Genomic DNA, 26,461 nt, shown 5'->3' on the forward strand with positions numbered 1-26,461 from the left:
TAGAAGGAGATACAGAATAAGAAAAAACAAGTAAGCAACAACAATGAATAAGATAGATTTCTGGCTGTCCAAACTATAATTCTATGTTTTTTTATTATTAATATAAATGTAAAGTCTCTGCTCAATTAGTAAACCCAGTGGAAACTGAGGCTGTGGCACATTCATTGAGGGCATCTGATTTTTTCCCTGAAATCACAAAAATAACCTCCTCAGCACTGGATGAATAGTAAGCTGAACAGGACTGAATCATTATCCCTGTATTGAGAAAATGACGACTGAGTACGACGGTACTTCAGAAACGGAGAAAACAAGCCATTTTTAAAATGAAGACAAATGGTGTGGATCTGTTTCTTGGTTTAAAACCTTCTCGGTATGTTCTACAGGGGGAGCCAAAGAGCAAAGAATATGAAATCCATGCTGAAAGTGAAAGTAAAAGTTTTTAAGTAGGAACAAGGATTTCAATGTTCAGAGAGTTTGATAGAGGAAAGAAGTCCTTAGATGTGTCTAAAGGTCATTTATAAACAACTGTGTCTTAATTATATACTATATGCAAGCGGTAGTGCAGTCTAAGGTTTGAACAAAGGTTTCCCATTCTTTTCTAAGTGATGTTGAAATCAAGTTGATGCCGTCCAAGTAAAATGAGTCAGCGCGTGAGTTTGTACCGCCCTTCAACGCATCATACTCCAGCCCTTCCTCTCCGGAGTTTCCAACTTCTCTTTTTGTAAGTCAAACAGGGTAACTTACAAAATTGCATAAAGGCTGTATTTCCTCATATGGAAATGCTTTAAAAACTGTTACAACTGAATACTTTTAGTGCTAAGATGTGGCTGAAGTGCGGGTGCACCTCAAAGTGCGTAGTCTCTGTCCTCAGTCGGCAGGTCTTCAGGTCTTATGTCCAGGGTTGGGGGCGGAGGAGGAGATATAATGTAGCGGCGTTCATGCCGGAGGCTGCCGGGTTTGATGGTGTGTCGGACCGTGCTGCTCTGCAAGACTTCTCGGTCTCCAACAGTGAGGGTTTCTGGGCTGCAGTGGCCAGGCAAAGACTGAGCTGGATTAAACCTTTCAACACGGTGCAGGACTGTGATCTGAGCCGGGGGAAGGTCAAGTGGTTCGAGGGAGGAAAGCTGAATGTATCCGGTAAGATAATATAAAAATGTCTGAACATGGAGAAACATCCTGTTTTAAGAATGAAGTGGTTCAACAACGTAATAAACATAGAGGATAAAGTCATATTTATGTGCTGCTTTTAAAGACACTCTTAAATGATCATCATCATGCGTGGTAATGTCATTATTTCAATCCAAAGTGCACTATGCTAATTTACTTAAAAGTAGGGATGACAATTTCAAATATTCTGTTTTAATTTTCTTTGTGGGCATGTGCAGTTAACTGTCTTGACCGCCATGTGCACACCTGTCCTGAGAGGGTGGCTCTGGTCTGGGAGAGAGATGAACCAGGGACAGAGGTCAAGGTCACCTACAGGTCAGTGGGCTGGATTTATGAAGCTGTTTACACCCAGTACAAGCAGGAGTCCCTGATGATCCAGTCATAAGTGGACAGCTCTTTAACAACTCATAATAAAATGTGTTTCTAGTTACCACTGGTGGTCTCATTAAACTGCTGTATATGTAAATAATCACAGCGCATAAATCATCTGTATTATAAATGACATATGTTGATGGGGAAATGTGAAGCAGACCAGCAGTACAGTAAAGAGGGATAGGGTGGTGTTGTGATATTAAACCTCACTTGCTTATAAAGCCTGATGCTCCTCTATAGTCCTGTAGTTTATCAGGGAAGTGCCATCAAATCTCAGGATTTTGGGGGGGGGGGGTCATCTTTGTAACAGTTTTTAATGTAACATTTATGCCAGCAGCACACATAGCCACATAGTGGGATTTACCCTATACCACTTACCCTCTTAATCATGATTAAACACAAAACAAGGTTCCACCAACCGTTGGATGGCAAAAAAGCTAAAGTCACAGTTACTGATGCTTGGCTAATAAAAAAGAAAAGAAATGACGGCTACTGAAGGCTGAAGGAGTTTAACATTCGAAGAAAGTCTGCGACAGGGTGAAATGGCTTCTTCCAGACTGGTAAAACAGAAAGCACCACGCCAAGACCAGATAGAGTCCTGAATTAACATTATCCAAGCTGACACTGGCCATCAGCTCAACATGTCAGCGGAGAAGAGCACAGAAGGAAGAGCTGATAAGCAATAACATAGAGACATAAAAGTTGTGTGAAAAGGTGGCTGCACCTAAGGTCATGACAGTCCATGTTTCAACTCTTTATACGGGTACAATCATCACACCAGTAAATGGGTTGCAACTAACTTTTTTGATGAAAATGAAAAAGATATTGAAAGTGTGACTAATACACAGGATTCAACAGTATAAGCTTAACTGTGCACTTAAGGATCTGCAAACAATTAAATTCTGACCAGAAATACACACAATAAAAACACAGATCAACGTTAAAAAAACGTCTGTATCCACACTGTTCTGCGTTAATATCAAAACAAAAAGTAGAAGTGCGTGTTTTTTGCCCATCCCTCCCCACTTGATTGTCCTCCCAGAAAACAATTTAAACCAGGTGTAAACAAGGCCTCAAATAGTGTTCATATGTTATCCTCATCTGTCCTAAATGGTGTTGTGTGGCTCACTGATGTTTCTTTGCAGTGAATTACTGAAGATGACATGTCGCCTGGGCAACCTTTTGAGGCGACGTGGTGTAAAAAAGGGGGACTGCGTCACCATCTACATGCCCCCCTGCCCCCTGGCTGTGGCGTCCATGTTGGCCTGTGCCCGGATCGGCGCAGCACACAATGTGGTGTTTGCAGGCTTCAGTGCTGAAGCTCTCGCAGAGCGCATCAGAGATGGTATTGCCATTAGTGCCATTTTTGCCCAGTCTCTTTCTTATTGTTCAATCATGAACACTGACCTTAACTGAGTCAAGTGAGTCCTTCAGGTCTTTAGATAGGTTTTTTTGTGACCTTCTGGATGATTCGTCAATACACTCTTGGAGTAATTTTGGTAGACCGGCCACTCCTGGGAAGGTTCACCACTGTTCCAAGTTTTATCCACTTGTGGATAATGGCTCTGTCCATGGTTTGCTGCAGTTCCAAACCCTTAGAATTTTGTATTGACTCAGTTTCTTTTGTCTAAAAACTAAAATTTATTTATCTGAAACTTCTGAGTGTGACAAATATGCACAAAAAAAAAAGAAATCAGGAAAGGGGCAAATACTTTTTCACAGCACTGTATCTAGCATATTGCAATTTTTGCAGCAAAACACATTAATTTTTAAAGAAATTTGCCAAGAATTACTGATTGAAGAAGTTCCCTTCAAACTGTTACATTTTATATGTCTCATACAGTTTACCCTTATTCTGAGCTATAGTATCATACTTTTGTGTCTTTTTAAAGTTTGAATTCCAAATCAAATGCAGCAGTTTCAGTGGCAAAAGTAACAAAAATCCACCTCAACAGTCTGATGTCATAAACTGATGTCTCATTCTCAGCCGAGTCGACCACGGTCATCACGGTGAACCAGGGCGTCAGAGGGGGGAAGATTATTGAGCTAAAGAAGACAGTGGACTCAGCTGTTGAGAACTGCCCCAAAGTGCAACAAGTGTTTGTCGCTATGAGAACAGAGAATCCAGTAATGATGACAGCCAGGGACATCCCCATGGAAGAGGTGAGAGGGAGCAGAGTCAATTAGGGATTGGTTGTTGTGTCATGTTACCCTGGACTAACAAGGATTTACAAAAGGATTCAAAGTTTAATAATTTGGAGATTGATAGACAATGGAGCCACATTTTGTTAGCTCATTATGAGTTGATATGATTCATAAACTTATCTTAAGGCTCAGGATGTTAAGAGGACAATCACATGACTTCTGGTTGATGTTTTAACTGTGCAAGAACCTTTTGTCAGCTAATTATTCTGGGGTGAAACATTTTTTTGTCTTTTGATAAAACTCTTTTTGCATCTTATAAAGAACTAGAAAAGCACTCAGAGAGCGCAGACCTCCACCAATAGCCCTATCTCCCAATAGTACAGAATCCTTTAAAAAATTCCTGGATCCAAACAGTGATCCGAATCACTCCCAAAATCTAATCAGTTCTTCCTTATGCCATTTCTGACATTTCCTGTAAATTTCATCAAAATCCATCTATAACTTTTTGAGTTATGTTGCTGACAAACCCTGCCAATCACATAACCTCCTTGGCAGAGGTAATAACTTGTGCCGCCACCCCCATTAAGCAATTTAACGAATAATTAAACAATAAAAGCAGTATTCTCTATTGCGTTTCATTACTTCCACTGTCAGTAAATGTGATCTTTAAGTAAGTATCTTTCTTGTTTACCTCTTCTTGCAGGAGATGATGAAGGAGGATGTGGTCTGTGAGCCAGCTATCATGGACAGTGAGGACATCTTGTTCATGCTTTATACATCAGGCAGCACAGGGAAGCCTAAAGGACTCGTCCACACTCAGGCTGGATACCTGCTGTATGCTGCACTCACACATAGGGTAAACATCAAGCACTTGTATCTTTTTATATGTTAATAATAGTAAGTAAAACGTCATAACTCTTTTTTTTTTCAAGTTGTCAAAATGAATCCTTTTCTATGTCACCAGTATGTCTTCAGTTACCATGATGGTGATGTGTTTGGCTGTGTGGCAGACATTGGATGGATTACGGGACACAGTTACTGTGTTTATGGGCCACTTACCAATGGGGGGACCACTGTCCTGTTTGAGAGCACTCCTATTTACCCAAATCCAGGTAAACACATCCACAAATGTATGAATGAATAAGACTTTCATGATAAATTAATAATAAGTGCATTTAAAAAACCACAACATGCCAACATGCCAAACGTAACTGTCATTTTTTTCTCTTATTGTTAAAGCACATTGTTTACTGTTTAATGACTGACGTCTTTCCTAAAAATTTCTGTGTGTTAGAAGCTGCTTTCCAGGTATTTCTGTCCCTCTCTAAAGAGCTCTGCATGCCTGGGTCTCCATCCAAGAATAACTGTTGACAGTTAAACCTGACCTTGACCGTAGTTTCCACACTATAATAAGAACATCTGTAATAAGGAGTCTGCTAACACACCTTGTTATTGTCAGGGATAAACTGTCAATACCTCACACAATACCTCAGCCCTTAGCTCTGATCCTGTTATTAGACTCTCTGTATCATATCTCTGCTCATTAAGTGTTGATTTGCCCACAGGACGGTACTGGGAGATGGTTCAGAGACTGAAGATAAACCAGTTTTACGGGGCTCCAACAGCCATCCGCCTGCTTCTAAAGTATGGAGATGAATGGGTGCAAAAATACGACCGCTCCACCCTCAAAACTCTCGGCTCTGGTATGACAAACATGATGCTTACATAATCTACAATTATAATAAAAGTACAACATGACGATTCAGAAACAGTACTACTTCCCAGTTAATTTTCCAAGTATCATAGCCACCCACACCAGCATTTTGCATGTGAAACTGACATGCAATCAAACTCTTTTACAGTCACTTGTTATTCTTAATTGGTTGAACAACAACGTGTAATAATAATGCTCAATTAAAAAAATAATTTGAGTAAAAATAATTAACCTATCATGTAACCAGCTGCTGCATTAGCTGCAGTATATACCTAAAAACTCTGTAAAAGTAAACATGCACACTGTTAGTAGTCCGTTAAGCACATGTTAGATATTTCAAGGAGACAGGAGTTCAAGCCTGGCTGGTATGTAAACGTGCCTGAGGGATCCACATGAACACAGCAAAGTCAGACATGCCAGAGGATCACATGAACACACCTGTTCCTCTGAAGCATATGAGTTAAAAACAAAGCACGTGAACATCTCCATCCACTTGACCAGCATGCATTTTTCATGATGATTGCTGGTTTACAGTCATCATTCAAAGCTAATTCTGCCAAAAAAAACTTCATATGGAGGATAATCAGAGGTTGTTGTATGGTTAAAGTTCTTTTGTGTTTCCAGTGGGTGAGCCTATCAACACTGAAGCATGGGACTGGTACCATCGAGTGGTGGGGGATGGACGCTGTCCTGTGGTGGACACCTGGTGGCAGACCGGTAAATGCTAATACACTCAACAGCTGCGCTATGCTAGCAGCTCTGTGTGGATGAACTTAAGCTCAGGGGTGCTTTGTGCAAAATTCTTTCACAGCATGATGACTCTGGTATTATGTCATTAAATGTTCACAAGTGTAGTTCAGCATAGTAACAGACTGACTTGTTTGCCAGTAAGCACTGAATGCTGGGGCTGATGTCTGAGTTTCACTGGCATAAATTTCTAAACTAAGAAGTAGACATGAATAAAAGTGCAGCAGTGAAAACATAGGGATCACCAAACTAATTAAAATTAATCCTGAGGTGGCCATGGATGTCTTAAAGGGATGTTTTGGTATTTTTAAGTTGGGTTGATAAAGCACAGATACACTTACTCCCCATAATTTAGTGACTTTAGGTAAAATGGGCCAAGCACCACCTGTTCACCACAGCATACAGTCTTCACTAAACCCCCCCTTACACCCATCCTTCCCCTCACATAGTTTGTCCATGTCTATGTGTTCTTGTAAAGCATCCTTGGGTTTCTTGAAGGGTTTCTATTCCAGATATTATTATTATTATTATTAAAAAACAATGTTGGCTCAATTGTAAGCTATATAAAATTTTGGAAGCGTTTTATTTTCCACCCAGAAAGCCTCTAAGGCCCGTTCCGTGTTTTTCATTGGCAAATCCATCTTGCAAAGCTCTCGTCTGAACCAGTTTGGGCCCAGTTAGAAAATGACAGGGCCAATCAGCGTCGACGGGCAGTACTTTCGGGCGCGGCGGAGTTGTGACGTAAGCAAGCAGCAACAAGGGGCCGGTGCAGTTATGGCGGAAGACATTAGTTTGGATGCTGCTAAAGCGCCAGTTTTATCAGAACTTGACGACATTTCTTCGTTAAAAGAAGAACAAAGAACAGCAGTGAGTTGTTTTCTTTTCAAAAATGACAAAAGTCGTGTACTGACATGTCCAGTCACCATGGTTCGCGTTATCCAGTTCTCTATGGAGTTTGGTAGGGATGCTCCTCCGTAGCGGCTACGTCATGTTTTTGTGCTCTGATTGGCCTGTAAAGATGTGACAGACAGAGCGTTCATCCAATCGCCCTCCAAGTATTTTTTTTTAAAGGCTCTACCCTTTCCCAAACGCTGTCTATGAGTGGTTTACCAGATGGATGTGTAAAACACATCCATCTGGCGTGTCAGGTTAGAAAGCCTCTGCATTTGGCATTATTTTGCAATGCAAGCTTTGTCTTCATGCTCTTATGCCTCAGCGTGTCTTGTCACTTGTTTGGGTCTGCAGGCTTCATCAGAAGAAACAACAACAAACTAAACTAAAACTAGTTATTTCAGCTCAGTTTTCCACTATAACAACTGACTATGTTTTCATCAAGTAAACATATGCCGACTGCAGCTTGTTTAGTTATCAGCCATTAGAAGAATAACGTGACAGCTGTAAACTTACTAAAATGACACATTTTCCATCCAGCTCTTCTGGTTTGGGTCAGTTTCTCCAGTTTATCCTCAGAAAGTTGAAGAAGGTCCATAAAACTCTAGTGCTCAGTCAGGCAGGGAACTCTGGATGGGCAGTGATGCAGGCTGCAGGCGTCCGTGAGTGGCTTGAAAAAGTGTTGCAACGTCTGACTCCTGACAGCAGTGGCTCTGGGTTTGTGGTTATGGGCTCACAGTTTGCATCCCTAGACCAGCAAGTAACTTCGGATCTCTCCTGCTCATCAGTTTCCATTACAGTTTCTCCTTTGTTTCACTTTCCTCCCACTTCCTTCCAACAGAAGTTGTTGCTCTGTGTAAACTATCCCCTCGTATCCATAATAAACGGCACATCATGGCCACTTAAAATTGCTCGTTTCAGTTGTGTGTTAGTTTAGTGTGTTGCTAGTGTCTTTGTCAAAGGCCACAGACAACACAGCCTATCTGGAGAGAGTTTTACGCTGAGGCGAAAGAGCACGTAGTCACATGCTAAGTACATTATACAACCCAAACTTCATAAATGACTAAATATCCCTTTGACCAAACTTTAAGGCAAAAAGCTGTTGAAGCACTTCACTACAATAGGGCTAGATACAATTCAAAGCCTTGAGTAAGATTCTGGGGACCATGAATGTTTGTACAGAATTTCATAGCAACCCATTGACTATTTATCCACATATTTCAGTCCAAACCAATATTTTAAGTCACATTTAAACAAAGTTACCCATTGCATTGTATGCTTTAGTCAGTGGTTCTCAACTGGTCTATCCTCAGGACCCACAACAACCACCTTAATGATAAATTGTGACCATGAGCTTTCAAAACTTTTCAACCAGTCACATTTATTTTAGGAAAAATGTTTGGACGTTAGATGAAATAAAAGTGAAAATGGATCAATAAGTCAAAACAAGTATATCTTAAAAGTGCATTATAATGGAATCCCTGGAAGAACATGTATGAATTTGCTGTATTCTACTCTGTTTCTTGTGATAATATAAGTGTTGTTTATTTGCTAGAAATCTCGAGTAATATACACAGTATCATTAGAAAACTAGCGTTATATCAAGATAAAGAGATAAGTCAAGAGCCCAGTTGTGAACCACTGCTTTAGAGTTTTTCCTGTAGCTGAAGTAGTTTTTCACCCCGTCTCTATGTTTACTATTGTATCGTCTTGTCTGTGCTGCATCTGAATTCTGTACATAGCTTTGTGCAGCTTTGCTGACCAAGTTGAATGTAGTTTGCTTTAATCTCTGATATTGAACCTGAATATGGCATTTTAGATCTTTCTAGCACAATCACAGTCCGACCACAAAGTCAAATTCCTTCCTGAGCTCAGCCACGTCAGCAGGCTCTAAAACAGTGCTCAGTTTGGGAGGGGAGAGAGGTCTGCTTCGACCTTCCTTCCATCATCAACAGTGTTACATAACAATGCGGCTGCGGATGTGTGCATACACATAGACAAACCACAGAACTCAGGCGGGTAGTTACGTGCACATACGCACACATATGCTTAGGGGAGTGTTTCTATCCCCTGTGAGCTGCCGAATAAAGCCAGATGTTCTGCTCTTGGTGAACGGCCTATTTCAGAAATAGCAGAGGAAACCAGAGGCATAAGCTAGAGCGAAAAGTCAACCTCTTTCTTTTAGAAAGAAAAACTAAAGTCAACATGAATATAATCAAGGTATAGAGAAGCTAATCGTTTTACTTTTGTTTCCTTTTATGTGTTTTAAGACTCAGAGCTGTCAAAACTGATGAGTCACAAAATGTTTACAGTCTGTGTACTGAGATTGTCTCTAATGTGAATCTCAGCTGCAGTTTTTCAATGTTGAACACAGAAAAAAGAAAAATAGTTGTGTTAGAAAGAAAAACAAAGTCTTCGTCATAGTACAGAGGCCCTAAGGCAGGGGTGCCCAGACTTTTTCAGCTGAGGGCCACATACAAAAAATTGGAAGGATGGTTGGGCCAATTTCATATACCTCTCCTTTGTGATATCAAAGTTAGTCAGTCCAGTCCAATTTAGGTAAAGATTATAAGTCATGAAAAGATATACGTCAATGAATTGTCATGTCAAAATGTTTGGTTACAGAAATAGCACAGTGGGTAATTCATGCCATCTTCACAAACTATAATTTCTTTGTGTTTTCTTATTGACAGATAAGTAAAGTTTTGTGTTAACAGCCCAGATGAGCCCCCAAGATGATGAAAACAATAAGAAAACACAGAAAAAATATACAGTCAAGCAGAAGTTTCATGTTCTAATGTGGGCCATTTTTCATTTATGTTTTAGAGTTTGCTGTAGGCCAATTAAATTGGGCAAAGGCCCGCATTTGGCCCCCGGGCCATAGTTTGGACACCCCTGCCCTAAGGGGATATTATGGGTGTAACTGTATTAGTATTTGTCTCAGCCACTACAGTTTGAATGCCATAGTCACAGGACAAAGACATCTGAGAAGAAAATAATATCCATACCCCAGCCCAGGTGACAGTAGTCATTCTTACCCATTTACACTGTGGTTGCTGTAAAATAAACTACCGACTTATTTTATGATGGGATGTTAAAATTAATGAATATCATTGCTCAAATCTTTTTATTGATGGATTCAGGACCCAGCTGACTGTTTTCCATCCTCCGTTCATCATAATCAGATTGAGTAAAGACCAACTGGAGTAAAGCTGCGTTAATTAACATACAAATAATGACAATTAAACATCAGAGCATCATGAGCTGGAGAATTACAGACACAGATATGACCCAAATACCCTACTTCAGCTAAAAAGGATTATATTATTATGTGATTTCCCTGGACCAGTGTTTTTAATTAGGACTAAGTGGCATTATTCATACATGCCATTTGGTGGATCTGGAATAGAGTAGCCTGTTTAGAGAGAAAATTAGATTTTGATCTACTGTTGGCATACGGTCTCTATCTTGGATCATAAAGGGCTGGAGAGGTGAAGGGATGTGGTGGGAAGAGAGGCGAGAACAATTTGTGGCATCTAAAGGCCTAAAAGGGGGAAAAATATCGAAATACAGTACTGTGCAGAAATCTAAGGCTACCATTAGATCTGCTCTAGGGCCAAATGTCATCAAGAATATCAATATTTTTGCTCATGTAAACTGAGACACTTAAGCATTTGCAGATGAAAGTTACTGTTCTTTATTTTATGGCTGTTCACTTGTTTTTGTTATTTTTAAACTGTTTTTAAGTAATCATTTACATGTTTAAAATAGAGATATCAATCAATCAAGCCAAGGGCCAAACAGGCATGAATTTACCCAAACTGAAAAAAACAGGAGAATAAAAGTTATTTTAGATGTTAAGTGTTCCTTCAGTTAACTAACCTTGCAAAGCAGATTGGATACGCCCGTTTCTTTGTTTCTCAGGAGGGGCAGTACTTTCATGCACAGCAAAGTCGTGACGTTTACAAGCAGCTGCAAGAGCTGGTGCAGTTGTAGAGGAAGAGATTAGTGTGGATGCTGCTAAAGCGTAAGTTTTATCAGAACTTGACAACAATTCTTCGTTAAAAGAAGAACAAAGAACAGCAGTGAGTTGTTTTCTTTTCAAAAATGACAAAAGTCAAGTACTTAATGTCTATACGTGCCATGTTTCGCGTTATTCCTTGGTAGCTGCGCATGCACAGCTAAATTGCTGCTACGTCACGTGTTTTGTTGCTCTTATTTGCCCATAGAGATGTGACAGACAGAAGGTTCATCCAATCACACTCCAAGTTTTTTTCAAAGCCTCTGCCTTTTATCGAAGCTTTCCCAGATGGATGTGTGAAACAAATCCATCTGGCGTGTCAGGTTATCAGTTACCACTATTTAATAATAGTAATAAACAGCTGAGGTAGTAAACTAAATCAAAACAGGGCTGTCAAATGGTTAAAATGATTAACCGTGATTAATCTCAGAATTTCTACGGGTAAGCGTAATTCATCTTATTTTTTTACACATTTTGTAATTCCTTTTTTCCAGTTTTTGTTTCATTTTAGGTTTTTGAACTGTCTTAAACTAAGGGTAACAGACGCCTTGTTTATTACAGACCTGATTTTGTTTAGAAAGAAAATAAGGAACCTCAGATGGATCAGAGAATCAAAGATAATGGCATTAATCACAGAAAGAGGAATGTGTTATTGAATAAAAAATGAAAATAAGGGAACAGAAATGAGAAATGTTTGATAACGTAAGGTGCAGAAGACTTTTAGTGGGTTTTTTCTTTACATCGATGTGGCTGCAGAGAAATGCCGCAGTGACTTCACCAAAGTCTGCTGAAAGCGAAAATAAGTTACTGCACTAACTATGGACCTTAATAAATGACTGACTGTCTATCTGTCTATCTAAGATCCATCACAACTAATAAAGCAAAGACTTGTAAATATAACAGGTCATAAATCACCCTTTGCATCATCCACAGAAGTTGATTGTAAAAAGAACAGGAGAGATCCAAACTCCTTCCTTTTGCTACATCTTGTCTGTGTAAGATAGGTTTTGATTGTGTGTTCTTGTATAATGGGTAATGTAAGAGATGGGAGGGTTTTAAAATATTTTCATCAGCTACAGGGAAGTCCTACTGAAACAGTTTGGGAACCACTGGGATAAGCTAAGATAACCTGCAAGTGGTTGCAGTTTTTAACTGATTTCACAGCAATCTTTTTTCTTTTAATTTAGATCAACTACTTTATATTTTTGGTTACATTATTATTTTTTATCTTTATAGTTTCTGTCTAGATTTAGACAATGAAAAAAAATTAATTCCAGTTTTAGTCAATTAAAAGTATCTACATTTTAGTCTTTAGTTTTAGTCAAGACATTTATTTTCTTTGAACTAATTTTAATATCCACATTATATAATGGATGTAAATGTAAACCACCCATATTAGTCTGCTATCAATACTTTAATTGATTTAAAACAAACATAAAAATACCTGCAAACCTTAGATGCACAGTGGTTTTTAGTCTCGTTTTAGTCTCCTTAACCAAAACTAAACTTTTTTTTTTTTTTCAGAATTTTTTTATTTTTTATTTATTTATTTATTTATTTTCCTCAGGGTTTTATTCAACGAAATTAATAGTTTCCCAGTATGCGTGCATTATAAATTCTCCCATCTGTCTCTTGAAAAACAAATCTTTTGTGTTTTTACCAAAATGTTGAACAATTTCAGCCAATTTAAAAGACTGCACACCAGCTAAACTGAAAAATTTAGATGCTTTTTAGTCCGTGTCTCACAGTTACAGTTGATGTGAACAGGATGATGGTCTCTAATGCTATTGTGAGATCATCTGTTGTGTCCTACTTTATAACTGCTCCCCTCTGCTGTTCCTGACACTGTTGCCATCAACACCAGCCGACAGATTACCGGGGTCTCTGAGGTCCAGGCAAACCTAATTTTATTTAATTTACTTAGTATGGCTGTAATTCCATAATCTACATCTGTGGCAATGAGAGGGGCTTATGCTAGATTCACAGACTGTTAGTTGGCTCTGGTATATATCCCTCTTTCTTTTATTTTCTCCTTTACCTTATTGCACATTGCTTCATGTTGCTTTTGTTCTAGAAATTGTTGAGAATAGTAAAAATTAATTGGACCACTAGATTTAATAATCTGCTTTTTTTTTCTGTGTGTTCCCAGAGACAGGTGGCATCTGTATCACCCCAAAGCCGTCCGACCCAGGCGCAGAGATTGTCCCCGGCATGGCTATGAGACCCTTCTTTGGCATTAAGCCCGTGCTCATGGACACTGAGGTGTGGCACACTCATCTCTGCGAATGTTGGATGGCTGGGAAACGGCCATGAGAGAGGGTCAGATTAGGATTATAAAATAGTCACCAGCTGTGTCACTTTTGATACCCACTCCGCTCCCATCCATCAGCACCATTATGCGTGTGTGCCAAACTCCCCATTAAAAATCTGCCGCACCACTTTGTGGCTGCTGCTGTTGTGGTGAAAAAGCACAGATTGTGCAGACAGTTGGAGTGGGGGTCCCTGAGCTGATCTCTGTCCCAACAAAAACACACAAAGACCCACACATAGGATTCTGTGAATGACAATACACACAGGTTTGAATGTGGCCCTATAATTGTGAGCTTTGAAAGGGAAAATTGTAGATTTGTTCCAGCTTTGTCTAGTTTTTAAATCATTCTGAAACATCCGGTACTAGAAAGTACATGATATAGTCCAGCAATTATGGCACAGTTTTTCTTTTCTTTTGTAAATTTACTGCCCTACCCAGACATTTATCGCAGCCTTTCTTTTCAGGGTAAAGTGCTGACTACCAATGACACATCTGGAGCTCTGTGTATCGCTCAGCCTTGGCCCGGTATGGCCCGAACCATTCACAACAACCACCAGAGATTCATAGAGACCTACTGTCAGCCTCATCCTGGTACAGTACGATCTGTTCAAGGACAAACAGTTTTACTTTGTGTTTTTTACCAAGGCACAGTCTCTAATCTCTCTCTTGTACCAACAGGTTATTTCTTCACTGGTGATGGCGCCTATCGCTCGGAGGAGGGCTATTACCAGATCACTGGCCGCCTTGATGATGTCATCAACGTGAGCGGCCACAGGATTGGGACTGCAGAGATCGAGGACGTGGTGGTACGGTCATTCACCTACTAACAAGCTATTTTAAGTCTTTGCAACCTCCACAAATATTAACACAAATGTATTTTCTCAATTAATGCTGTATAAATTAATAAGGAAGCAGAACCCTCATGCATTCAGACAGGGAACAGCATGTTTAAAATATAACATCTGTAACTCAGTCATTTGAGGATATAATACAGCTTACTACAAAGCTTATTTTAGAACAGTAAAACACTTTCTTAGTTTCCTTGGCTGTATTTCTCTTTGGCTCTGTTTCTCCATAATCCTGTTTGTGATTTAACAGAATCAGAGCTCAGCAGTAGCAGAGTCTGCTGTCATAGGATACTCGCATGACATCAAAGGAGAAGGTCAGACAGACTTCATGTTTTTCTATTTAATTTAAGATGAAATTTTAATTACTGGCATTAAAAAAGTCTCTCCCTGTGCTGTCAGGTGTTTACGCCTTTGTGGTGTTGAAAAAGGTTGTGGATATTAAAGGGGAGAATCTGTTGCAGCAGCTAAATGACATGGTAGCTAAAAATATAGCCAAATATGCCTGTCCAGATTACATCCAGGTAATCCGCTCTCTCACTGACTTTTATTATAAATAGACAATTTAAATAAATTGCTAGTCATTGACCTTTTTATTTTGGTTGTTCTAACAGATTGTAAAGCGTCTGCCAAAGACACGCTCAGGTAAGATAATGCGCCGGGTGCTGAGGAAAGTGGTGGAGCGGGACTTGAACAGGTTGGGTGACCTCAGCACTCTGGATGACCCTGCAGTCGTTCAAGAGATCATCCAGGGCCACCGTGAGCTCTGTGGTAACCATAAGGATCATGAAATGAAGTGATTATTTCTGAAAACCCTACCATTTTTAGTGGACCTTCAGTGTGATGTTTCAACATTACTCTATTTGACCTGTGCAGTGTATAGAACTATTTTAATGGACACTTATTTTTTATTTTTATGGTTCATATGATTTTTTTTTTTTTATAAAAACCATGTGAAGGATTTTAAAACTGTTTGTCTAATCCACAGATGTACTCTGTTATTGAAAGGTATTACAAAAAGCCAAGAAGATTGTTTTTTTTTTAATTACAAAATGGGAACTTTTTTCCCCAGTAAGTGACTGTAAACATAAATCTCATAAAGGCACACAGAGTTACACACGTCTAATGTGTCTTTTCTTTTTGGTTTTTGTCATGAAAGGTGAACATACTGAGACAGTCATCCAAACCACTGATTTGGAAAAGTGTTAGGAAGGAGAGCATAACCAAAATATTCAGTACCCAAACATCCTTGAAACAGTCGTCTTCTTTGCAAAAATGCTGCACTGCAACCCACTTTCTCAATCTCTCATATAACAAAGAAAAGTTGGTGAAAAACAGTTATATAGATACTAACTTAGAGTGTACATTTGGCCCATCTACTGAAGTAAGCAGGTTATTTAGTACCTCAGTGAAGAGCCTGAATATAAATAATGATTCTGGAGTGTTATTTTGCCTTGATGCTTCCTTCATGTCCCGGATTTTAAAGAGATGACTTTGCTGTCATGTTTCTCCTTCTCTGAGGCTGAGGCTCCCACTGCCTCCTTTCAACTTGGTTAACTCCCACCGGCCTCCACCACATAGTTTCAGCTGAACATCATGAAACTGAAAGACAGAAAGAAACCATTGCTAACTTTTGGCAGATACGCAGAGATTTGAAACAAAGGAAGACAAGGGAGCAGAGGAATATTGAAATATTCCAGCGAAATAATCATAGGGTGATAAAGAGGAACAAGTTTAACTGAAGAGGACGACTTTAGAAGTGGATCAAATTGCTTCAGTTTCCAAATCTCTTCATTATAATAATAAAATAGATGTTTTTTTGTGAAAGTTGGACTGCTATGAAGCAAATGTATAGTTTATTTTAAGCTGGCTGTTACTTGTATGTTAAAGTACCTTCTCCAGGCTGCTACGGTGTCCCAGACTGATCAAAGTCATGCCCAGCTGTTTACAGGTTCGATAGAGCTGCGCCTCTGCTTCCTCTGTCAGAGCACTGGTGGCCTCATCCAACACTACAAATAAATAATAATTAGTATGTAAAATTACTAGTTTGAGGAAGATCTTTCTGTGTCACTTAAACACAGAGAACAGAAAGAAAGGATGCAAATGTTGCACATTGTAAAATATTTCTAAGGCTAACACACAAATGCATTGTAAGAGATAGTGTTCTGCCTAAGATGCGAAGGTTTAGGTCAGCTCAGTGAATTGATTGTACAATTGAGAGATAAGGCATCTAACATAGAAGGGTTGCACGCTTACAAGACAACATATTGTATTTTCCATATATAGTCAACATTTTCCTCTGCTAAGGTTAAAGTTATAAGTGAGTGGCTCTTTTTGTATACATTGAGGAGAACAGCTAAGGTTAACTTTAGTGAGACCACTCTTTGTTATACACTAGGGAGACCAGGCAACAGCAGACTGGGAAGTGTTGTAATTCACAGGACTTCTCCTTTCCAGGAGGGGCTGTAGGATCCTCCTCTAAAGGGTTAAAGGGAGACACTTCAATGTGCTTAGGGGCTTTCTTCTCTGGGAGCTCGGGTGAAGACACACAGATGGGTGATATTCCTGACATTTGTAACTTTATATGTAGTCTTTAATAAACTTTAGGTCAATGGCCATTTAAGCTGAACTAATCCTCTCTTTGTCCTTCTGCCAATAAAAGAACAGCTGTAAATTCTGACATCTTAAAAGCAACATTGTGGTTTTTAGACTACAACGTACCTGCATATTTAGGCTGCAGGTAAAAGAGTCGTGCAAAGCAGAGACGCTGCATTTCACCTGGAGACAGAACATCGTACCTAAGAGAAAAAGTTATTCACAGGCTACATTACAGCCAGACAGGAAATCCAAGTACACACATTTGCTCCATCTTGTATCAATCTTACCAGTTCCAGTCCACCTTTTCATCCAGCCCACCAGTCCGCTTCAGGAGACTGGACTGAAGCGGAGATGGAAGTTTTATTCAAGTCCATGTGAGTTCAAATTTGAAATGTTGAAAGTGGGAAAACAATTAGGGAAAAACAAACAGAAAAATGAAACTTGAAGGAATATTTTGTAAAGTCACTCACCACTCCAGCTAGTTCCAGGAACTGTATAATTCTGTCATCGTCCACTGACCCTGGAAAGAATGAAGCTCACATTATGATCTCTAAAATGAATCACTAGAGGATCAAAACAATGTCAAAACAAAAACAAAAGTTCACATTGAAAACACTTAAATCACACAGTACAGTGAGAGTAGTGTGATACCTGATGCAGGGTAAATATCCTTCAAGGGGTAAATCACCTGATGGAGACAAAGTTGGAGTTAATCATGGTTCACTCTGACATACGAGAACTACCTTAAGGTGACATATCATGCCCCTTCTCCACCTTCTAATACAGTCCTGTGGTGTAACATCTCTGCCACACTTTGGTCAAATTATCAGCCCCAAGAAGACTAGCTGTGCTCTGGAGCTTTGGTTCCCAACCTGGTGTCTGGGACCCCCCTAAAGAGGCAACAGAAATTTCAGAGGGGGCGCGAGGCTCTGTCTGCTCTGAGGTTGTTAAAATCAGATTTGCATATTTTCACTAAAATCATGATATAACACTTAAAAACAACCCATACAACGGTGCTTTGGAAAGAGCATTTGTGTTCAAGACTATTTTGTTTGGATTGATATTAAAAAACAATCAAACTTTATGTTAATTTTGATCACAACGTAACCCTATTTTTCCATTTTGGTCCTGGGGGAGGCTTTTTGGTCAAAGGGAAAAGGGTTGGAAACAACTGCTTAAGGGTACAGCTAATAGGGATTCTAATCAAATAGAAATAAACAAAATATAATACAGATCAAGTACCAGAGGAAGTCTATGACCCTGTATAAACCAGCTCTAAACAGCTTTTCTGACAACAGTCCATTTTGGTGTATGTCTTTCTACATTCATACCAGGTGAGGGGTGGGTTTTGTTATAATGACACCCACAGTAATGTCACTAAGAGTGCAGATTCAAAACAGACCAACAGATTTCAGACAAGCAGACCGTGAATAAAGGACTGGGTCATCTTATTAAACAACTTGTAGATTAGTAGATACTCTAAATACCCAAATATGTGGACCAAAAGTACTGAGAAGATTGTTTTATCCCCCCCACCTAAAATGCAGCATTCTTAAATATTTTGGGAGTAATAGACTACATAGAGACACACCTGTTCACGCAGAGTGCCATCAGTCAGGTAAGGTTTCTGAGGCAGGAAGAGGGTCCCTCTGGGCCCAAAGCATGTCGTCATTTGGACAAAGCCTGAGGAGAATAATGATAAAGGTGCTGATGAGAGCAGACATCACAGTCTTTCTTTAGATCCTGTTGTATACTTATTTGCCCTGTATTTTTCAGAATTAAAGAAAGAAACAAACCCCTCTGCTCTTCCCTGAAAATCTGCATTGAAAATAATCTAGACTATGAGCATGATCAACATTTTCCCTTTCATCTATACATTTAGAAAGATCCCCGATAAGAAAAAAAAACTAAGTAAAAACTTTGTTTCCTTTACCCAAGTCCACTTTAACATACAGCATTAGAACATATGTGTTATTCTATTCTTTGAAGATACGCTTTCCAAAAGCGCTAAATATGAAATAAAAATATGATAGAATCCATGAGTAAAAGGTAAATAACTAAAACACTGTGGGCCTCTCAGTATCAAATTCAGATAAGTTGTCCTGCCCTGTTCTGCTAATGTATCTCTGTGGTTAAATAGCATGGCCCTTTTAGAAAGGATACAGTTCTCAAAGTACCCCTGCAAGTTCAACATCCACCTTCCCACCTTTACTGCATATTATCCCTCCTTTCCCCTGAATCTTTTTACTATTCTGTCCTCTAAATACATGTGTGAAGCTAAAATAAAAATAAACAAATGTTAAAAAAAAAAAAAAAAAAAAAAAAAAAGATTAAATGAGCCAAACTTTATCCTCAATCTCACTGCTTTCTTACCGCTATGAGCCTCCCAGAGTCGGTTGAGGACCCTCAGCAGTGACGTCTTTCCAGTACCTGTGTTTCCCACCACCAGCAGATGTGTTCCCTGGCTGATTTTCAGACTCAGATCCTCCACCAGCAGCTGGTCTGAGTATGGAGATTTATATGAAAGATGGTCCAGGACGAAGGCTGTGTCCACAGGCCCCGCATGGACATTGAAGTCACTGTGATGAGAAATAAACAGACCATGTAGAGGCTGATGGACTGTATTTGAAGAAGCTGGTTCCTTTATTTTCTGTGCCATTCTTTTTTGTCTTACTTCTGGACATAATCCAATTTTAGCCATTTTTTATGCTTGAATCTCTTCAACTGAACTTCACTACAGCAAAGACAGATAACCGTGCACACACAAACCTGTCAAAGTCATAGCTTTCCCCTGATGCCGGGTCATAGTCACACTGCTCACGTAGGATATCGTCCATCACCTCCCTCAGCTCCCCAATCCTGTCCACAACACACACCCAGACTCAGCACAAATGCTGCCATCATCATTTGTCCTCAGGGGGGTGAATTTAAGTATGCAGTGTGATACCTGTGGGTGTATCCAGCCACATCTGACAGAGTGGTCGACAGGTCTATTAGCTGCGTGAAGCCATTGATCAAGTAGATGCAGACAAAGGCGTTCTGAATATGAACAAGGTGAGGGAGAAGGAGAATTAATCAGAGAAAAGATTAAAATAAATTTAAAAAGTATATTTAAGACAGAAGGACGAGCAGCAACAAGAGGTACACAAGGCAACAGCATGACAAAATACAAGAGAAACAAAAACAACTGCAGCTTAAACTCTCAGGATTAACTTCTCTACCGAGAAATTTTCACTCAGTGAGAGATGGTAACTTTTGATCAGAGAGAAATCCTCTGCTGCCACCTAGTGGTGACATTTGAAACAAACTCAAAGTCAGCCTCCAAAACTGTTATGATAAAACCCCTCATTTCAAACATTTTTTATTACCAGTTTGACTAATTTTGAGTGATTTAATTATGTTATTTTATTTAAATTAACTCCTCTTTAATTAGAAGTACTGTATTTAGATTTTTTTTGCATTAAAGCATCTACATTAATTAAGAAATGACTACTCCTACGATGTATGTATTCACCAGTTTAATCCTTACTTTAGTTTTTGCTAAAAAGCTAAAAATAATTAGATGTACTCAAAAATGATGAGAGCCAAGAGTACCTTACTGACGAGTGCACTGAGCTCACCAGGAGTGAGACCATCATAGATTCCAGTAAAGATGGGAATGGCGATGATGATGTAGCTGAGAAAACCTCCAAGGTAGTCAAAGGTGTTCACCCCGACTGCGAGAGGAAGTCAGATATTCACTTTGCACTTTTGGCTGAAGATAGATGTGAACAAGTTTCAAGTATGTAGGATGTTCTTACTGTAAAGCCAGAGCTCTTTGTTTATCAGACTCTTTTGAGTTTCCAGCAGGGCCTGGAATCTGCGGTCAGTCCTCATGTGCTCCACTTTACCCGCTCTAAAAACAAACATCAGCATTTGTCACACCTGTTTTACTCTGTGATCTGTGGGATTTTTTTTTGTTTTAGCAAAGGCAGCATTTTATGTGCAGAAGACTGAAAGATAAATATAAAAGTTGAACTTGCTGTGAACCATCATGTGTTTGTGCCTCACCTGTAAAAAGCTGCAGACTCTGCATTGACACGGATCTGCATGTGTTTGAACCTGTAGAGATGCATAAACATTTCTTTTTATTATACTTTAATCTTCAAGAAACACATTTTGCCACTCAAAAGGTTTTTTAATAAAGTGTTCTCTCATCTACATAAAGACTGAGTTGGTTTGACTTGGGAGACCTCAATTAAATTCCTCTTTTATAGTTGACACATATCCTGTGTGATTTCCTGTCAGGCCAAAGGCTCTCAGCCAAAGTTCACAGAAACTTCCTCTTAACAGAAAGAGTGATTTCCTCAGCAACAACCTCTAAAAGAAGCTGGACTGAATAAAGCTGAAAACACCCACCGCCCTTGATGGAAAATCAGACGTGCCCCGTTTGTCTAAAAGACAGATGTACATGCATTATTTCCCACATAGTGCCAGTAAGTAAGACGTCAAACATACCTGAAGTCCCCCTCTAATTTTTCTTGCTCAAACAGAGTCGACACTATGGGCCCCATGAGGATTTTATTGGCCACGGTCCCGATCACAAAATAGCCAAAGATGCTCACTGGTCCAATCCAGCCAGTACTGCAAAGACAAGTTACTAAATTTAGATACTCACTACAAACACAAAATTATTTAAAAATGCACTGAGACCATTATAATAGAAAATAAAATTACATATTCTTAAAAATATTTAAAAAAAAAAAAAAAAGTTCAGAGAAACATTTCGCTGCAGGTTCATGACAAACTTTTAGAGTACCATTTAAATTAGTGTTGAATTGCTATAATCCTGTAGAAATGGAACAGACACAGAGGTTGTATCTGCTGTTTAACGCCTTTAGAGTGTGGAAAGAAATGCCTTTGGATTTCAAAATTTCAAATTATGTGTATATTTTTAGGGGAATTAAAGAAATAAGTTAAATCTTGCTTCTGATTTAAAGGAATTTTATAAGCTGGGTCCAAAAATTCTGCATGCTATAACAATAGCTTGATGCCTGGAATTTCATGTTGTCTTACTACTTTGACAGAAAGTTAATTGATTGGATTTGGACCTTTTTTTTTCTTTAACTGGTGTGATTTGACTTAATTTTACTTGCCATAACTGTTTCATGTCAGAGGTACTAATATATGGTGTGGATAAATTTTTTTTTTAAATAAATGTCAGAAAACTTGCAGCACCTCTTCCCTGTATTATGAGATGTGCCTCTAAAGCAAAGGTGTTATCAAATTTGGTTATATGTGATATCACAAAAGGGCACATTGCACAAGTTTTTGCTGGATGATACTCTTACTACAAGTAGCACAACTGGTTTTTATTACTACAGTGCATTTCTTGTTGCCACTGCGCTCTACAAACATACCTATAAAAGCAGTGGTAGGTGTAGTAAGCCAGAGTGAAAGGTGACACAATCAAACGACTCGCCATGGTGCTCATCTGCTTACACAACCTCTCTGCATCCTGACTGATTCTCTGGTCTCTGAAAATGGATACAAAGAAGAAAAAAGAAAGAACTTCAGATAAATGTCATGTACATAATAAAAATATATTATCACATGAGTTTATTTAGTTTCCCATTAAAAAAAAAAAATTATAAGAACAACCAAAAAAGTAATCACAAGAGCTTACGGGTTGTCTATGTCCTCTCGAAGGACATTGAGTGTGTAATAGACTCTTCCCTGAAAGTAGGCTCTATGGAGGCTCTCAGTTAGTGTCTTCCTCCAGCTAAGATACATCTGATTGCAAATGTACTGGTCCAGACTTTTCAACTGAAAATTAAAAGAGAACAAAAAAGAAAGAATACTGATCAGCTAGAAAAGAAACACAGTGACAATAAATCATAACTATAAGAGACAAACAAAAGCATATTACATTAGACTTCTTAAATCTTCAAGATTTCTAGTCCAGTTTGCTTCATAAATGAATCTGTGGTTTTAAACTTTTTTCAGCCTATTCGGATAAACTCAACATTTAGTGAGGTGTTTGGAGTTTTTTAGGTTCAAAATACAAGTATGAGCTCAGGTCAAATGTGAGCAGGCTGTAAACGAGCATGTCAGGTTGTCCTGACCTCGTAAAGTTGCAACAACAAGTATCAATCAGTTTTGTACAATAAACTTTTGAAAAAATAAAAAAAATAAAAGTGGTGATGTAGCTGCAGCACACATCTACATTTGGTTGTATTGATGACATCTATTCGGTGCTGCGAACATAAATCTTATAAAAAGTCAAGAAAAAACAATGAACACAATTCTAAAAACAGACATGTTATAGTTGAATCACATATATTTAACTGCCCATCAACATAGTTGTGGGTCTGATGCTGTGATAATGCTCTGCATTAAAACACAAACTAACTTTCTGAACATGAAACAATGATGTAACATTAAATTGATAAATAATACCATGCTTATTTAATTGTGAATAAGTTACATGTCAAACTGTTGATACGTAAAAGTCAAATAAATCCCTGAAATGATGCAAGATTTTTTTCAAATAATGATCAATAATAGTCTATGGATCAATAATATGTGTGGCCTAACAGTCTCAGAGTCTTGTGTAAAGGTGTTTGTGATGAGGTATTTGTTGGTTCTTCGTGCAAAGGAAACATGTAGATAATGCACTAAAATGGATATGTATCAGAGCATTGTTATTCACTTTGTTGCCCTTAACAATGAGTAATTTCAGTAGTTACAATGAGATTTCAAGAAATGTACGTTATCAAAGGAGCACCAGATTGTTACCTTAAGATAACAAAATAAATAAATTTAGGTTTTGATGAAAAAAAAAGGAATATGTTGTTGTAAGTGAAAAAAAAAACCTGTCCACTTCCTTTATCTGAGCCAATTTGAATCACCTTTAGCATGTGGGTCAAGCAAAAAACTACTGAGAGTGCAAGTTCTAAAAGTACTTATCTAAAAGTGAAAGAACTGATAATCAGTGCACTGAGTTTGCAGACAAATCAGCAGCAGAGCTGGGAACAATGGAAGATGACAAGAGATGTGTAGCTGCAAAAGTAGGAAAAATAATTACAATGAAGAGTTTCTTGTCCAGAAAAAGCTGCAGAAATGACAGCCAGAGTGTTTAACTCTTAAGGTATGTTCAGTGTTCTTTTGCTACATCTGTCAGGAAGCAGGTCATACTCTGCCAACATGTGCAGCTCCTTTAACTTACTGTAGAGTTGACCAAAATGAGCACCATCGCAGTGCCCACCAGATTCTTGAAGCCAAAGTAATCTTTGTCCCCCAGCACTTTGTAAAAGTAGCTGGGGAGGACACCCACTTGGTAAATGATCAGCTGTTCTGTTGGCAGAAAAAAGATGTGTTAGCACATTGCTGGGAAACAGCTCAAACAGGGAGTCATAAAACAACATAGGAAAAATTGGGCAACACTAAGCGCTAAAGGTCAGCAAGAATAAAACGTAGCATGCAGTCCAGGGCAATCTGAAGGGCTGTTTTATGACACCACTCAAGGCACAGTCTAAAAGGCAGTGAATGTGTCTCATGATGAGGCTCCATTTACAGTTGTTTGACAGATAGTTGATATGATTGTGACAGTTAATTTCCTCCTTTTATCTGCATTAGTTCTCCTCCTGCATAAAGAGCGTTTACCTGACAGTGTGACAAAAAGCAGTGTCCCAAACATCAGGACACTTTGACTGGTCCATGATGGGAACAGAACCTTCTGGATGCTGCACAGCCTCTGGACAAACTTCCAGTCTAACTTTGGTCTGCAGATGAGAAGAAAAAGACAGCATGGTTGTGTGGCGTCCACGTGCCTGATTTTGTAATGAATTTTCTAAGAACAAGCAACAATTTCCTCATAACACGTTCTGAAACAAAAGTTAGTATTGTATAGTGTGGCTGGTGTGTCTTAGCAGTTGTGTCACTGTAAATTACTTCCAATATGAAGCATCACAGAAATACTAGGTGTGGATAAAGTGGCTAAGGTATGACAGAGAGTCTTGTTTGAAATTATTCAGTATGGGATTCCTTTGAAGTGCCGCTCCTATCTTACCTTCTTGTCCCTCTGCCATCTGATCTGTCCACACGAGGCATCTGCACTGACGGCAGGGGATTCCCTTTGTATTTGCCGGATAGCCTTTAATACACTCGGCTGTTTAGTAATAATTACCTGCAGTGTAGACTGGAGTCTGACAAACGTCAAACACAAAGAGACAAAAAACGTTGGAATCAACCATCGGTTGGTTAGCGAGAGTTAACGAACTAAATTATTCAGAAATATTTCAAAACAACGACACTTACTGTGACTTTTCGCACTGGCATTAAATAGCTTAAATTTTCACCTGCTTCAGAGACACCTTTCCGACCAACACCATGCTAACTCTGCTCCAATACAGATAGCAACAACTGCTCATTGTTTTGGGTTGAGAACTTCTTCTTCTTCGGTGGTTTTTAACAGTAGGTGTCATCCAAAATGTTGCATTACCGCCAACTACTGGTTTCTGGGTTCAAATAATTTTTTTTTTTTTTTTTTTTTTTTTTTTAACATTTGAATAAAATAAAATACCCACCCCTTATCCCTTTTCCTCATAAGGCCCTTCATCTTGTACAGGGCTCATCAACTACTTTTGTGCAAAGGCCAGCGTACGTCTGAGTAGACTGTTAAATAAACAAAATAAAATTAACATTTTTGTCTAGTTTACATATTATTTTTTTTTATTATTTTATGTTCTTTGAAATGTACCTCATTTGCCATGCAGTCATCACTGGGTTTGATGTGAATATACTTAATATGTAAGTAACCGTTATTGTAATTCTCAGGCAGTATAAACCCCACTCTCAAAGCACCTGGCACCTAACCTGTCCCAACTTTAAAGTTCATGCAGAAAACGGCAGCTTTAATCAAAGATAGACTAATGAGTATGTGTTTGTCATGCATCTTATTTGCTTATAATCACTGATTGGTGGATATTTGTAAAACTGACCCAACATCAAGACTATATTGAAAATGTTTCCATCTCACTTATTTTTTGGGGTCACATTAATATCTGTAGGGATCAAAAAAGGAAAGAAAAAAGATACCCTAAATGTAGCAATGTATTTTCCCCAGCACATTTTCTGAACTTGATTAATCTAATGGGGGCTGTATGGGATGCTGTGAGTGACCTGATGTGGCCCCAGGGCCTCCAGTTGATGATCAGTGATCTAGTGGCTCTGAGATGTCCTGAGGACCTTTTCAAAAGAAAAGGTTTAATTCTGATTTTCTATTTAGGTACAGTTGGTAATAGAATTATAGAATTATAAAAACTAAAGCCCAGTTCATAGTACTGTCATCACAGAGGCGTAATGGGGGGACAAAGTGATCCCCTTGTCTTCGTAGATAATTACAGGGGCACAAGAGAGGCAAAAATAGGATCAGTGGAGCCAGCAGAGAAGCGCAGCACTGTGCGACTTTTTTAGTGCTCCTGTGCCCCCTCACTTTCCTGCAAAGCTGGTGGCACTGTGCATTGACAGGAAGAGATACATAATGTGTCATTGCACTGTCCTTGATATGCACTGTGAAAACATTTGATTTTGATGTTATGAAGTCCACATCTGAGGGGTCACAGTGGCCTTATTCAAACTTGCACAAAACTCCCCAAAAATTCTTTAAT

General features: G+C 38.9%; 2 protein-coding genes across 3 annotated transcripts; one reads left to right on the forward strand and one right to left on the reverse strand.

The window, feature by feature from the left end:
- Window positions 1-692: 692 nt before the first annotated feature.
- LOC121521098 (acetyl-coenzyme A synthetase 2-like, mitochondrial) lies at window positions 693-15,328 on the forward strand. Its single transcript, XM_041804842.1, has 14 exons — window positions 693-1,137; window positions 1,386-1,482; window positions 2,685-2,884; window positions 3,527-3,702; window positions 4,388-4,540; window positions 4,649-4,796; window positions 5,250-5,387; window positions 6,023-6,115; window positions 13,207-13,319; window positions 13,833-13,959; window positions 14,047-14,174; window positions 14,467-14,530; window positions 14,616-14,737; window positions 14,828-15,328. Exons 1-14 carry the CDS (start codon window positions 822-824, stop codon window positions 15,011-15,013), a joined length of 2,061 nt encoding a protein of 686 aa, XP_041660776.1. The 5' UTR covers window positions 693-821; the 3' UTR covers window positions 15,014-15,328.
- On the reverse strand, window positions 15,242-25,239 carry abcd4 (ATP-binding cassette, sub-family D (ALD), member 4). 2 transcript variants are annotated; one of them, XM_041804843.1, is made up of 20 exons: window positions 25,110-25,239; window positions 24,862-24,997; window positions 24,456-24,574; window positions 24,019-24,146; window positions 22,477-22,616; window positions 22,211-22,327; window positions 21,309-21,434; window positions 20,862-20,912; window positions 20,612-20,706; window positions 20,406-20,527; window positions 19,759-19,850; window positions 19,581-19,670; window positions 19,185-19,390; window positions 18,403-18,494; window positions 17,463-17,499; window positions 17,282-17,331; window positions 17,099-17,151; window positions 16,935-17,011; window positions 16,107-16,222; window positions 15,242-15,815 (listed from the first exon to the last, which is right to left on the reverse strand). In XM_041804843.1, the coding sequence occupies exons 2-20, from the start codon at window positions 24,900-24,902 to the stop codon at window positions 15,714-15,716; spliced, it is 1,854 nt and encodes a 617-aa protein (XP_041660777.1). In that variant the 5' UTR covers window positions 24,903-24,997; window positions 25,110-25,239; the 3' UTR covers window positions 15,242-15,713. The 2 variants fall into 2 exon arrangements, with proteins under 2 accessions (XP_041660777.1, XP_041660778.1); XM_041804844.1 differs by having other exon boundaries at window positions 25,151-25,212.
- Between the last annotated feature and the right edge of the window lie 1,222 nt (window positions 25,240-26,461).

The sequence above is a fragment of the Cheilinus undulatus genome, linkage group 14 (assembly GCF_018320785.1).
Source record: "Cheilinus undulatus linkage group 14, ASM1832078v1, whole genome shotgun sequence".
In the NCBI taxonomy this organism is placed as follows: domain Eukaryota; kingdom Metazoa; phylum Chordata; class Actinopteri; order Labriformes; family Labridae; genus Cheilinus; species Cheilinus undulatus.

What these genes read in the sequence shown, in the direction of transcription:
- LOC121521098 (XM_041804842.1), top strand. Translation starts at nt 822, where the DNA reads ATGTGGCTGAAGTGCGGGTGCACCTCAAAGTGCGTAGTCTCTGTCCTC. An exon ending in CCTCAAAACTCTCGGCTCTG is followed by an intron (nt 5,388 to 6,022) that starts GTATGACAAACA and finishes TTGTGTTTCCAG; the next exon opens with TGGGTGAGCCTATCAACACT. An exon ending in GGACACCTGGTGGCAGACCG is followed by an intron (nt 6,116 to 13,206) that starts GTAAATGCTAAT and finishes GTGTGTTCCCAG; the next exon opens with AGACAGGTGGCATCTGTATC.
- abcd4 (XM_041804843.1), bottom strand. Translation starts at nt 24,902, where the DNA reads ATGCCTCGTGTGGACAGATCAGATGGCAGAGGGACAAGAAG. An exon ending in ACCTACCACTGCTTTTATAG is followed by an intron (nt 21,435 to 22,210) that starts GTATGTTTGTAG and finishes TTGTCTTTGCAG; the next exon opens with TACTGGCTGGATTGGACCAG. An exon ending in GAAAGCTATGACTTTGACAG is followed by an intron (nt 19,391 to 19,580) that starts GTTTGTGTGTGC and finishes TTCTCATCACAG; the next exon opens with TGACTTCAATGTCCATGCGG.